General features: G+C 39.3%; 1 protein-coding gene, 1 long non-coding RNA gene and 1 other non-coding gene across 4 annotated transcripts in view; 2 read left to right on the forward strand and 1 right to left on the reverse strand.

Moving 5' to 3' along the window:
- Positions 1-14,426, forward strand: part of LOC144645734 (uncharacterized) — a 30,168-nt gene extending 15,742 nt beyond the window's left edge. The window contains exons 2-3 of one of the 2 annotated variants that reach the window (XR_013569334.1): positions 12,981-13,112; positions 13,671-14,426. This is a non-coding gene — a long non-coding RNA (uncharacterized LOC144645734). Of the gene's footprint in view, positions 1-12,936; positions 13,113-13,670 lie in introns of those variants that run through there. The other variant, XR_013569335.1, reaches the window with a different exon arrangement.
- On the reverse strand, positions 4,240-4,314 carry Trnaf-gaa (transfer RNA phenylalanine (anticodon GAA)). The gene has a single exon. It is a non-coding gene; the product is annotated as a tRNA-Phe (tRNA).
- On the forward strand, positions 6,121-10,255 carry LOC144645733 (uncharacterized). The gene is made up of 2 exons (XM_078505282.1): positions 6,121-7,175; positions 9,163-10,255. Exons 1-2 carry the CDS (start codon positions 6,386-6,388, stop codon positions 9,876-9,878), a joined length of 1,506 nt encoding a protein of 501 aa, XP_078361408.1. The 5' UTR covers positions 6,121-6,385; the 3' UTR covers positions 9,879-10,255.
- Positions 14,427-14,489: the final 63 nt, after the last annotated feature.

Genomic DNA, 14,489 nt, shown 5'->3' on the forward strand with positions numbered 1-14,489 from the left:
TATATTTTTATAAAAGACCAAGTGCCTCAGGCATTATAAAACGCAACGATTAAAAGCGGTGAAAATAACGCGCGAAATAACAAAATTAACATGTGACCATCTAAGTTTTTCATTTAGAAAACGCACCTAAAAAATAAACATGAATCTTCAAAGACGCCTCTGCTGTCTAATTGCCATTTCCTGTACAATGCTGCCTTGGTAGACACGAGCCTCCTTTTCCTTGGAAGCGCACAAAATTTCTACGTGCGAATTTTGGAGTTTATGACAGATTTTGAAACCGTTATTTGAAAACACATTTTCCTTCACAATTCGTTCTTGAAAATATAAAATAAAATACAGTAAACGGTTACAGCGTCTCTGGGTAAATTTATTTGCATACCGCACGCATAGAGCTGTCAACTTTTGCACGTGCAAATTTCTTACTGTCAATTAATCTGTACTGAAAGCTACGCGAAAATGAAGTCAGTTTTTGAGATAATTTTTAGTTGCCTGTGTCAGAATTTATTTCAGTGACTTGATGAAGACGTTTAAAGAAAAAAATAACCGCAGATTTCGAAAGAGTGTAGCTCGATAACAAGAGTCGGAGATCGATATGATAGAAATCAGCAACAAAACTCAACTTTCTTCCAGACTTTACGTCTAGACATTTATAATGTCGCTATGACGCTGCGTGACTGCGTGTGAATGGCTATCAGCTGAGTTTCCCTAATGGTCGCGGGTCACGGGTCGCGGGTTTCAAGTCGCGTGTCGCGGGTTTTAAATAAGTCGGGGGTTTTAAATAAGTCGGGGGTTTTGAAAAAAGTCGCGTGTTTTTAAAAAGTTGCGAGTTTTCGATAGAAACCATTCATTTCTCAATAAAATTTATTCAAACAAATTTAAACTCGTTTTCTTGGGAACTACGTTACAAAGTAGCCAATTACTTTGCGGATTAAACAATCAAATTACGAACTTCGGAACAAACTCCCCAACTTTGGTCCGGCTGAACTTCCCAAGTTTGCAAGTTGAGGAGGAACAAGACATGTTGCTCGAAAGTCATGGTCATGTCGGAAATTCAGGTGAAGAAAACATGGCAGCAGCGGTAATGTTCCAGCGATTCCAGTGGCTAAAGTTACAAAATATTTGGTTGAAGTTGAAGAGCCTGACGTCGTTTTGCATGAGCGATCTGCCGATAAATAAATTTTACGTCGGCTGAAATTTGGTCAAATTTAACTTTTTATATACAGCAAATACATCTTTAAAATTTTTGTGAGGCTTAAACTTCAATGTCTGCGTTTGTAAACCGAATGAAACTGGACGGCTTTACCGATCTTCACGTGGAATTAATTTTATACAAATGCGAAAGAGCCAGACAAATTTGAATTAAAAGTCGCGACACGTTTACGGCTCAATTCTATTTTCATGGTACGTGTTTTCTTCCGATGGTTTAGCGAAGCAAAACTATTTCTGTCAACATAACTACAGAAGGGTTTTTAAAATTTGCGCCAGTTAAAAACATTTTAAAGAGTTTTTGCCACAGAATACTAGTAAAATATATTTATCAACCGTTCGCGTTCAATCATGAATACTTTGGTTCAACTTCATGATCGCTCGCGCGCAACGTTGTTTTCAAACTTAAAAGCTTGATTGCAAATCATGCAATGTTTGATACCCAATTTGAACATGTTTTTTTTTTTCAGGACGTGATGCAACGGACGGCATATGTAATCCTTATACTTACTGTGGGTCAGAACGTTGATACCGGCGCCGTGCTTGTTCAAACAACTATTTTGAAACTCGAGCAGCTAGAATCGCTGAAATATTTCTGCCACCACTTTGTAACGTGTCTTGTTCCTCCTCAACTTGCAAACTTGGGAAGTTCAGAAGTTCAGTCGGCAAAGTTTGGGAAGTTTGTTCCGAAGTTCGCAATTTGATTGTCTAACTCGCAACGTTACTTCGTAACGTAGTTCCTAAGAAAACGCGATCATTTTAAAACCGGCGTCTTTGCAACCGCTTTAAATTTGTTTGAATGAATTCTACTGAGAAATAAATGCATTCTATTGAAAACTCGCAACTTTTAAAAACACGCGACTTTTTTCAAAACCGCGACTTTTTCAAAACCCGCGACTTATTTAAAACCCGCGACACGCGACTTGAAACCCGCGACCCGCGACCCGCGACCATTAGGGAAACTCCTATCAGCTTAACGCATTTCGCCGCAAATAAATCATCCCTCGATCGGACAGAGTTCATATTTCTGTTGGTTGGATTGTTAAACTTTATGTCACGTTTTAGGTTACTAATCGGAGCATATTTATCAGCTATATTGATACAGTTGTGGTTTTGAATTTAGTATTTTCTCGATTAAACGCCCCCGGCGTTTATTTCAAACTTGGCCCAATAGAGCCGGCGTTTATTTGATTCCAGCAGTTTGTTCAAGCTCTATGTTTCTAAGAAATCATTTTCATTCACTATTTATAACAGCCATATATGTAGGCATCATTTCCAAAGCATATTACACTAAATAAATGTTAAAGGGGTTTATTTTCAAATACAGCTTGGAGACCCGGCGTTTATTCGGGGCCCGGCGTTTCATCGAGAAAATACGGTACTTTAGTAAATCGTTCAAATACGGTACATTCTCTCGCGTTAATTATTTTTCTAATTGTTGTATTATTAATAAAGAAATGGATTAAATAAATTTAAATCCCCTGTCCAAATTCTTTAGTCCACGCATATCCAACTTACGGTTAGGCGACTGTTTTCGGTCCGAGGATCATTTGCGGTTCAATTTTGGGATCATTTGCGGTCCAATTTGGGGATCATTTGCAGTCCCGGGATCATTTGCGGGTCGGGATCATTTGCGGGCCTGTACAAATCTCCAATATTTCTTATTTGTCTAAATTTTACTAATCCTTTGAGAAAAACTATCGCCTCCCAGACATCCCCCAAAATCGTCCAAAAAATAACAAAATACTGCAAAACAAATATGTATGGGATAAGTAAAGCTTTTTTGGATTCCTTGAAACGCGGCTGAAATGGTTTTCAGTGTTCTCCAGCCCTTATACTTTGGGTCAGTACTACTATTCTTCACCAGTTGCTATTACAGTAATAGTATGAAACAAATACCTAATCATCGGTCAATAAGTTGTGATCATTTTCTTGACAATAGTAGTTACCTGATTAGAAGTTGTATACTGTTTCATTAAAGTGTAAGGGCTGGAAAATACTGAAATGCGTCAGCCACCTAAAGCGTTGGAAAAATTGGTCTTCAGGTAAAAACCCCGCCTTTATTAAGTATTGCGAAAAGGCTGCACTTTGCTATGTGTTACAAATTTATATTTTCTAGACGTCTAGTTCAATCGTTTATTTGTATTGTGCGAAATATATTTTTATAAATTGAGACCATTATGTCATTAAGTAATAATGCAATCTTGAAAACATTTCAGATTTTCATTATTAAATAGAAACACGAAAAATTCAAATTTGGGAAAACAAGCCTGTCAAAATGACGTTGCCATGGTGATTTCAAGTTACTGGCACAATAACTAATCCTACCAAATTATTGCGAAATGAATTTTAGATAAACGCGCAAAGTTTGGAGCTTGAAAAAGTTATAAGCGTCCAAAGTCAGCGCGGGCCTCAAAAGCGCTCCCCCCCCCCGGCCTGAATCGGTTTAAGTGACTGTTTTTCTAGTGATTTTTACTGTACTGTACCCTGCCTTTCAAGTCAAAACAGATAGCTAATTATTTAGCGCCCGATTTTAAGCTTCTCAAGCTTCTCAAGCTTCTTGTTGGCGTATAATCTTAAACGAAAACAATGTTCGTGGTAGTTTTCCCACTTCGAGCGTTCTTCGCAGTGTCAGTGAAAGCGGCAGATGTCCACCCTGATAAAATAATGATTTTTCCTTTGAGTCAAGAACGTCTGGACTGTAACGAGAAATTGGGGCTAAATAATGGAAATTAAGGTCGTGGAAATTAACGCTCCACTTAATTAACGGTGCGGAAATTAACGTTAACAAAAATTAACGCGACTTAAATTAACGCGAATTTTTGAAATTCGCGTTAATTTCATGACGCGTTAATTTCCTATAATAAGGTATTTTTTCTGTAAAAGCATTTGTTGTACATTAAGAAATTAATCATTTCAACAAATAAGTAAATGGCAAGTTTATTTGAAAAAAAATTGAAACGACAAAACAAAACAAAAATAATGAAGGGAAAAAAAGAAAACATTGCCGAGACCCGGGATTATTCAGAACTCAACCGAGTTCTCCGGATTTGAACCAGGGACCTTCAGATCTTCAGTCTGACGCTCTCCCAACTGAGCTATCTCGGCAACTGGTGGTGAGACGTGAAAAAAAATTGACAACAATAAATCTGCAAGTCGAATAACAACAGCTGTTTTTAACTGTTGTAGAAGGCGAAACTCTGGAAATTTAATTACCTCACGTTTTGTAGCTGATGATGAAAAGGAAAAGTGGAGAAAGAGTCTGGAAGTTTCTTGAGATTTATGCATACCTCAACATACGATTTTTGTTTGCATCAAAGAGCTTCAAGGTTGTGAATAGCGACAAAATTTGAAAAAGCAATTGTTATTTAACGAAAGTGCGCTACAAATGGGAGGTTTTCCAGTGTCGATAAGGCCAGGGCTCGATCATTTACAAATTAATAGTGGTTAACATACATCAGTATGTACGGAGGGGGAATTGAGACAAAAGTACCACTGAATCAAATTTCATGCCATTGGACCATCGCCGCTATGTCATTGGATCAATTCATACATCATTTTATCCGACAATCAGTTTTCATGTCCCTGGATCGTACGTCATTCTATCGGACGATATTTTCCATGCCATTGGATCGGACTTCATTTGGCCATTTCGGATCGAAATTAGCCAATCAAAACTATGGCGGTTCCTGCGACTGACAAGTTACTATAAGAAACGCATCAAGTTGCCATTGACAACAATGTCGTTTTGACGCGAAAACCTTGTCACTAAACTTCCTTCGCGCCTCACTCAACTGCTATCAAAATCACTAGAGTGGTAAAACCGCCGTTAGGAATTTGAACCGGCGGCGGCAGAATTCTTACCGCGTGATTGAAAGCGTTAATTAGGCTACGTTTACACAGGACCAGATCAGAATCGTTCAGAAACGATATATGGAACCGTTTGGAACGCTCTTGTAAATTGAAGGCCTATCCTGTCCGAAAATCGGACCGAGTCCGTTCGGAACCGGTCCCGTGTAAAGATAGCCTTATTATTTCATCAGGAAAGCCAACAAAAAGCTTCGTGATTTTCGGAAACTCTCTGCTGCAAAACAGCATGGAACACTTTAAATTTAAACAAAACCTGCTTTTCTTTAAGGTTGAATACATCTCATGAGTTTTTTCGACCCTGTTGCGTCGATAAGGTCATTATTGTTCCTACAAATTCTGGAAAAACGATGTTTCACGGCCACGAAGTTAAAATCACATCATCGCTGACAAGACGCTCGCAAACACGAACCTAGCCCGTTTCCGGTGGTTAGCGTCGCTCGCTATCTAGCCTGTGAACACTGAACACTCGCTATCGCGACTTCGTCGCTCAAAGGAGTCGACTTGTGACAAGTCTAAGTCCCAATAAAATGTTTCGTTTCACATCGCCCGACTGCCCCTTTTTTTCGAAAAGAAAAAAAAAAATTCCAGATTTACTAGTCAAAGAAGCAAGTACGTTAATTTACAAGCCCACGATCTTGTTTTATAATAATAAACTAAGTTATTTTAAGACTTTTGGACATTTGATAAGGAATACAAACGAAAAGACCACGTTTTCGAATTGACTTTGTAATCAGGCTATCTTACTTAGCAGCCCGACCTTCTCTGGAACCCAGAACCCTTCAAGTGTTCATTCTTTTTTTTTTTTTTTTTACCCCACCGACCGACCCACCATCACAAGAGACGGGGCGATGGGAAACGAAACATTTTATTGGGATGGCCTAACACGAACCACGCGACAACTTTTTTAGACTCCGTGCCAATTTTTTTTTTTGCGATCACATGATCAGAATTGTGCCGTCCCCGGTTCAAATCTGCTAACGACGGTTTTATCACTCTAGTGATTTTGATAGTAATCGTAGTAACAGTGTTTTACTGAAGTTTTTTCCGCATTTCCATTTATTTTACAGCGGTCACGCCCTGACCGTCCGGGGGTCAGTAGCCGTGGTCAGCTGGCCGGGATCTGTGCCCTGCCCGTGCCCCCGTGCCCTGTGTTCAAACGACTGAGCTCAAAAATATGGCGCGAAGTTGCATAGTTTTTCCCCCGGCGGCGTCAACAAGCATGTGGAAAGTATAAAGAAGCAAGTACCACACTCCGATATGCGGGAACAATTGCAATCTAACACACCATGGGTTAGTATTAGCGCTGTTTATGGATGGTCGTCGCGCTATTGCGAAAATTCCACGGTCGGGGGACTTGCCGGTTGCACTGAAACAACGCATAGAATCTGCCAAATTATCCGGCTGGGATCAAAACAGTGACATTCCTGATCCCTTAGAAGAGTTGAGGTGCCCGCTGCTATTCCTAGCTTGTGCTTTTGGGAAGACTGAAATCGTGAAAGCCCTTCTTCAGAACAACTTCGATCCGCGCGTTGTGAACCAGCATGGCGAGACTGCTTTGCACTTTGCAGCACGACATTTGTGGACACATTACGCAAGCTCGCTGCTTTGCCATAAAACAACAAAAGGGTTCGAATCTTTTGAGAGGATAGTAAAACTGCTAACTGACTGTGATCTCAAGATCTTAGCTATGAAGGATAACAGTGGTCGTACAGCCCTACACGTGTTGGCTGTAAACATCTGTAAAAGTCACAGCTCTGTCGCCTCGGCCGCTCACTTTTATCAGTTTTGTTTAAAGAGCATCATCAGGAGATTACTGAAACTTCTTGATGCTTCCCTATTTACCAGACGTGAAGTTCTAGAGATCATTACAACTGCTGAGAGCACCTATGGTGATTCTGTGCTACACATCTTAGCTCGGGACAGTGCATACGGTTTTGAAGTGCTAAAATTTCTCCAAGACTGGCTGTTCGCTGGTAAATTGCCTGAAGAAAAGAACAGCGAAAACAAAACGGCGCTTGCGCTCGCTCGGGAGACTGATCCACAAGGTGCTAAGATAAAACTGTCTCCTTGGAATTCACTGGAGCATCAAGCACAACAAGGTGAGAAAATAATTTGGACCCTCTGGTATCCGCCTGTGCAAAAGTTATTACGAAAAACAGAGTTTGTATGAAAATTATGAGGGCATTCCTGTATTGCTAGAGGCATAATGGCCAATGGATGGGAAGAGGGTTTTTTTTTTTTTCTACTTCCCAAACTCCCAGTTTTCACTCCTTTCTTGGTGGTTCCGCCCTTTGTGTGCTATTTTAATAACTCGGGCAGAAGCTCTGAGTCAAGAATGGTGTCGGGGTGGTCCTGATAATGCACCTATCAATGGTTTGCCCCAGGATGGGGGGGGGGGCAACCCAAAGAAATTTGATATTTTTTGGAATACAGAGTTGAATTCCCTACCCCTGGGCACCTAGTGAACGTCAAATTTCACATATCTCCTCTTAAATTTCTAACCCAGCAGACCATTTTAGATGTCAAAATTCCTACCCTGGGAGAGCTTCACGATCTCAAATTCCCGTGGGTTCCCCCCCCCCCCCTCCCCCATCTTGGGGCAAACCATTGATAGGTGCATAAGGATGGGCTCGATTCCAAATATTTAATATTGTACCTGACCTGGTCCAGCACCCCGTGCAATAATATCTGTTTACTTATCGTCTGGTAATATTATATTCCGACCAGCTAACTGAAGGTTGCCTGAGGTGAAGTAATCGTCGCCAAATTTGGAAAGCTCACAAGGCGCTCTAGGGTCACGATAAGACACATTTTTTAATTAGTGCAACTTGCTCAGAATTATATGAGCCAAGTCATGATTGGCCAAACCATGGAAAGGAATATGGTTGGGGTTTAAGCAGCATTATTATCAATACATGCGGCCAAAATGAAATCTGCCCTCTTGAAAACACGCGCTTTACGGGCCACAAATGACTCCTAGTGGGCCGTTATGCATTAACAGCCCTGCAGCTGATTGGTTCTTGGTTCATCATCCAATTAATTTTAACCAATCACTGGCAAGGGAAATCCATTCAGTTGTGTATGTGTACAAGCGTACAGCAAGCTTTGAAGTTCAGCCTCGGAAAGTTTTTTCACTGAGCGAATTGTTTTCAGAAGGAAAAATCAAAGTCCATTGGTTGTAAATGGGACAAAATGCAGACAAAAAAATTGGATTTAGAAGCAAATGCTCAAGGCGAAGAGGCAAAGAGAGCAACTTCTTGTTGTTTTGCGAGAAACGAAACATTGTTCACTTGAATTGTGTATCTCCGCTAGAGAATTTTTCGCCAAAGTTCAATTGGAAAATGTAAGTTTGTAAATGATTATTATCCATGAATCAAGCCATTGCTCATTATTTTCAGAGTTACTGCAGCTAGCTCTTTTAAACTACAACTACTCACTAAGATATAGGCCTCAGTAGTATCATGTATCATGAGTTTTCTTTGCGATGACCCACGAAGCCTAAAAAATTTGGTTATTGAGTGAGCGTACGACTGCCCACCCGCCGGCAACTACAGAGTCTTGGGGAGGGGGAGGGGAGTCACAAGACAACCCGACCGGGGGGAAAATGCCATCAAATCAGTTTTTCAACAAATGCCGATGGTAACATCAGCTTTAAGTTTTATCTTTGTTATTGGACATTCATGTTATGGAAAATTGACAGCTGTCAAAACAAGGTATCCGCTGACCAGTATCACATGACCATATCACAGGCTCAGGTTTACAGTTCATCGAGGTCATGTGTTTTTTTGAAGCTGACTGCTGACCAGGTTATAGTTTTCCGTTGAATCACGGGCTCAAATCTTACTTATTTGACTAGGGTAATGACAGGATTTTGCGAGCGCAATTTCTGCCATTGAAGTTGATGATTTATTTTGGCTATGGATCTTTCTTGAGCAGTATACGTTTAATAACTTTGATCACAGTATTTTTCAATGAGAGTATTTTTTACAAAATTTTAAGATTAGAACCAGAAAATAGGTGTGGAGCTCCGCTTTTAGGCTTGGCTAAATCTATATATTATTTATAACAATGTCTTTTTCATACCAGAGAGGCCAACTCAGAGCACACAGTTTGAGGAAACACTGTTCAGTAACAATGGTGAAGTGTCAGCAAGTGCTGTTGATATTAATGTTATCGAACCACAGACAAGCCACTCCAGCAATCTTGAAGTATGCTCTGACGTTGGCACAGGGAACCCATTCCCCCAGTGTTCTCTCCCAGTAATTGAAACTGAAGGTGATCTGCCATATATCACCCAAGTCTTTTCATTGTGTGGCAACGAGAGTTCAGCAAGTGGCAGGGGAGTTGATTCCAGTAGTAAGCTAGAGAGCTTGACCATGCCAAGTAATGATGAAATTGTGGAGTCTTGTGAAAGTGCAAGCCCAGGCTCGAATAACATGAATACTGACAACTCATTTGGTTTGAATGCTCTTGCGCTAGTGAGGCAAAATGCGGTGGGCCTGGCTCTGACAAAGTATTCTGACAACCTGAGTGAACTTGAAGAGAGCCTGCCAAAGTTAGATCAAATAATAAGAGAAGCAGAAGCAGTTCTATATCAAAAGATAGCAAGAGTGAACATACTGGAGAAGGAACTTGATTTGGAGAAAAGGGGTGCACTTGCAAAAATGAAATCCATTGAGGAGCTAAATTGGAAAAAAGAGCTGTTGCATGAAGAGGCAAAAAGACTAAAGAGAAAAGTGGATTTTTGTCAGGAAAAGCAAAATCAACTTGTGATCCTTTGTAAAAAGGGGCGATTATCATAAAAAGTGTTAGAGGAAGTGCAGTTAGTAGAAGAAACTTTACAGCAAGTTATAGTTGTTATTATGACCCAATGTTTGAAATGGGCACAGAGAGTTTTCTATTTTCAACTTATAGTGATCACTTTCATGTTATTTGAACTCAAGACAACTCAGTAGGAAAATAACTGCCATGTTTACTTCAGTTTTACTTGTTTCTTGAGATTGACTTTGATTTGTTGTTGGCTCATTCTTACATTGAGTTCACTCCTCGTACACAATACAATTCGGTTTCGTTAAAGTTATGTTGAGAAAGATTCCATGGACACCGTGAAATTTGGTGATAGTTTTCTCATTTTATATAGTTTAAATTTAAAAATAATAAGTGTTGAGTGAACTGTGTTGTTCTTGAATATTTCATATGTAACCCTTCTAGTTCCAGTATCAACAAACAAACTCTCTTTCCTGGTCTCCATACCTCTCTTATAATAATAATAATAATAATAATAATAATAATAATAATAATAATAATATTTAATACTTATATTGCGCTTTTTCTATAAAAATATCCAAAAGCGCATTACAATAATTATTATTAAACTAAATTAAAAAAAAAAGTTACAATAGTAAAATTTAAGAATCACAATATTAAATCAAATGAATAACAAATCTAACTAAAAGCCTTTCTAAATAAATTGTTTTAGCAGAACGTTTTAAAGACTCGATGGATGTTTCCTGTCTTATTGGCAAAGGAAGACTGTTCCATAAGAATGGGGCAGCTATCAAAAACGCGCGATCTCCCAAAGTCTTTTTCGTTTTCAGCCGAGGTCTTTCTAACAATATACCACTATTGTTACGGCGAAGTTGATAATGTGAGGCCGGTAAGACAGAGACTAGGTCCTTAAGATAGCTAGGCGCTACACCGTGAAGTATCTTGAATGTAATAAGAAGAATCTTAAAATCTATGCGAAAGCGCACTGGTAACCAGTGGAGTTCACGTAGTAAAGGAGTAATGTGACAATACTTAGGTGCGCGGTAAACTAATCGTGCACTGGCATTCATGACTAGTTGGGTGAAGTTGTACAACGTTTAAAATAAACCTTGAATCAGAACATTCTGGCTCCCAGAGTTGCCTGAGGTGGCATTCCAAAGGTGGTAGCAACCAGAAGAAAAGAGCTTTTTGCAAGGTTGTACATTTTTTGAAAAAAGAAAATGTGCAAAGGCTACAGCCACTAGGGAAAGGGTGGGAACTTAGGGCATAAAAAGTACAGGAAGCAAGGAGTCCGGACCACCTTGATTCCCTCCCCCCCCCCCCCGCCCCTCACAAACACTCTGTGTTTTGTGAAAAATTTGTTGGTGTTTCCATTAGTGATTAGACTAAACATGTTTCAGCCTAGTGTGAACGCAATATTACAAGCGTAGTGGTTGGACATGCGACATGTGCCTGCAGGTAATCTCACTCTTGCCATGTTGTGTTGCGGGCTCAGTCTCTTGAAGGGTCGCGGCGCTACACAACACCCATTGCTGGAGACTTATAAGGCCCCGTTTACACGGGTCCGGACATTTTTTCGGAAAAATCCCCCCTTTTGGGGCGGGGGGGGAGATATTTTTTTGTTTGTTTGGGGGAAAAAAAATTCGCTTTTCTTTTGGTTTTTTTTTTTTTTTTTTTTTTTTTTTTTAAAAAAAAATAAAGGTTTTCCTCTTTTTTTTTTAAACTGTCCACAGGTTATTTCCCATTTACATTTTGCTTCAGTCTCAAAATGAGGCTTCTTACAAAACCTTAAATATATTTTTTTTAAGTTCAGGATTTTGCACCAGCAAGAGACGGACAGAGGAAAGTAGGATATGGTCTATTTCAATCTTACTTCTTATATGTTGATAACAGAAAACCTAGCTAAGAATGTCAAAAGGAAGCCAAATATTTTATCACAAATTCGTTCAAGTGGAATCATAAAGGAATATCACTGTGAAGTCAAAATTCCGTCAAATCTCGGCTATAACCCCCCCCCCCCCCCTGCTTACCGCTTATTACTTCCCCCGGGTAGCTGTAGATTATGAGAAGACACCTTCTTCGAAGCCCATCGAGCGTCAAGTGAATTTTTTTTTTCACTCTCGTTTTCTTTTTTCGCTTCGCGCGTTTGACAGACTGCCCGTAGTCTAATAATAAGTCACACCTTCCAAGATTTTCCTTTTTAACTCACGTGCACTAACGTCCTAACATAACATTTTCAAATACAAATGGTTAATGGTTATATTTGCACGTATTAGAAACTAGCAAAGGTATATTGCATATCCTGCGTTTTGATTGGTTAACAGGCAATGGTATATGAGCTCATATACCACTAACCACAAATATGGTAGCCAAAACGCGTCAACGAAAACAGCTAGGAGGCTCAAATATTGCAATTCTTGGGTGTTTTTAATAAAACAATTATTCCACTCGCGCTTGTTGGCGCTACGCGCCTTGTTGGCTATCTGCCATCTCATATCCAACGCGCACTCGCGGAATAATTGTTAAGTTAGTAGATTGCAGAAGAGTGGCTTTTGCTCATCATATTCTTAACCGGGATTTTTATTTTGCGGTATAACTGCCTTTAGCATTACCCAGCGTCTGACAATCGGCAAAACACGCAATATGATTGGCTAAACTGGTGCTGGAGCGGGTTCACTTTAACTTGTATAAAAGTGTTTTTGTGGAATTCGAGTTTAGTCGACGTCAGAACCGAAGGACAGAAAATATAAAGAGAAAACCTTACTGAGAAGTTTTAAAAGTGAATCAAAATTCACGCTAATCTTGGATTAGCTTAATTTCGCTAACACTTTACTTGTTCCTCGCAAAACTCGTACAAAGCAAGTCGTTCCCCGTTTTATCAGTCAAAAACTTATCAAAATGCTATCTCTTTTTTCTCATAAATTCCACATGCACAATATTTGCAAACAAACACAAATAAACTGAAGAAAGAAAAGTTGAAACGCTTGCGAAGGGATTATCATACGGTTTGTGATTCGCTGACTGAGAAAGCGTGCAAGCCAAATTCGCGCCAAATCTTTGACGTATTTATCAGTGATTGGTTTGAGTTTCTAATCCATATTCATGACAAATTGTTGAACGTGCTTCAAACCAAACAGGTCGTGGATGTGTGAAGACGTGTCGTCCGGTGAGGACAAGTTTGGACTCTTGAACGAAGAAGATGCGTGGTGCTTTGAAGGATTGAAGGGCTCAAAGCTTGCAAAGATATATTCAAGCTTCTCTAGCCGAAGGTGAGCACTGCTTTCTAAACATTTCTTTAATTTTTGCCCAAAAAAACTAAATGAATTAATACGAAATGTCGCTGAAGTGCGGAACACGTGCGCTTTCTGCCGTTAGCTTAAAGCGTCGCCTCGACTCAAAAACAAAGAAGTTTCGTTTGAAATACTCCAAGGTCGGTGACTTTCAGGTAGAAATCTTTTGTCCAAATTGATGCTGTGAAGTTTTTGTAGAAAAAATACGTACAATTTAGAAATGCGCCTGAAACAAGCCTGCAAAATTAAGATTAATTCGAAAATGCACAGAAACGCTTACAAAGTATGAAAAATTTGCAACGTAGCCACGAGTATAAAATATTTGTATTTGTTAACGCCTAAATTTGAACCTTAGCTTACTGTGGTGAACGTTTCACAAAAGTTTAAAATATTTTGTTCGCTGTCAGAAACTTTACGTGGCCTGCTAAAAGTTGTTTGGAGCTAAACAATAGGCCCACACTAGAGTTAGCATAGCTTGTGAAACATTTTTATCATTTGAGCATTGACTTATCTTAAAATTACTGTTATCTTTTTCAGGAAGACTGACTTCACAAAGAAGGAAAAAAGTCAAGAGGACAAATTGGGATCACTGAATCAGGAAGAAATGCTAGAAAGATAAGAACGTTACCTTTAAAATTATTAAATAACTTTATAAGCAAAATGGTGGCTGAACAATAGTCTAGTTCGCTAGTTTGTACAGGATTTCCCAATTGGCTTTATTACATTGGTACATGTATTGATTGTCTGCAGCTAGTGGTGGAAAATAAAAACGCTAGGAACAAGGAAATAAGAGCAAAATACTCGCTTGATTGTCTGCATCAAATTGTGGAAATAAAAAAGACTAGGGATTGGCAATTTGGGGCAAAATACTCTTTAATTTGATTGTCAACATCGGGTGGTGGAAATTGAAACGCTAGGAATTAGGAAATTAGTGTAAAATATTTGTGTAAAAGTTGTTCAATCGCAGCCACCATTTTTTTAGACTTATACAAGAATGCAAACCTTGAGCGCTCGAGTTATTCGTCTCGGCTGTTAATTATTTGATCGTAGATTACCTCGGAAAAGGTACAATCGGGGTCGTTTGTGGTGAATGGGCGGTGTAATTTGACAGTTTATTTAATTTACGTTGGTTACAAAACAGGAGAGTAATTTCCATTGCGTAGCGTTAGTCCTCAAGGTTTGTAGTTCATGTATATCACGTTTTGGTTACAACTTTAGTTAATGTTGCACGGAGGTGAAATTTTTAAGGTGGCACTGTAAGACGAGCAAGAGTGCTTAGAATACTGAAAACAAGCAAAAACAAATACCTTATCCAGTTTTAATTGCAAGCATTTAGCCCACAAAATATTTTGAGAT

This window comes from Oculina patagonica, chromosome 3, assembly GCF_052425735.1.
Source record: "Oculina patagonica isolate OP01 chromosome 3, crgOcupat, whole genome shotgun sequence".
Taxonomy (NCBI): Eukaryota; Metazoa; Cnidaria; class Anthozoa; order Scleractinia; family Oculinidae; genus Oculina; species Oculina patagonica.

Coding starts and splice junctions, on each gene's coding strand:
- LOC144645733 (XM_078505282.1), top strand. CDS start 6,386: ATGGATGGTCGTCGCGCTATTGCGAAAATTCCACGGTCGGGGGACTTG. Junction 7,176..9,162: donor GGAGCATCAAGCACAACAAG/GTGAGAAAATAA, acceptor TTTTCATACCAG/AGAGGCCAACTCAGAGCACA.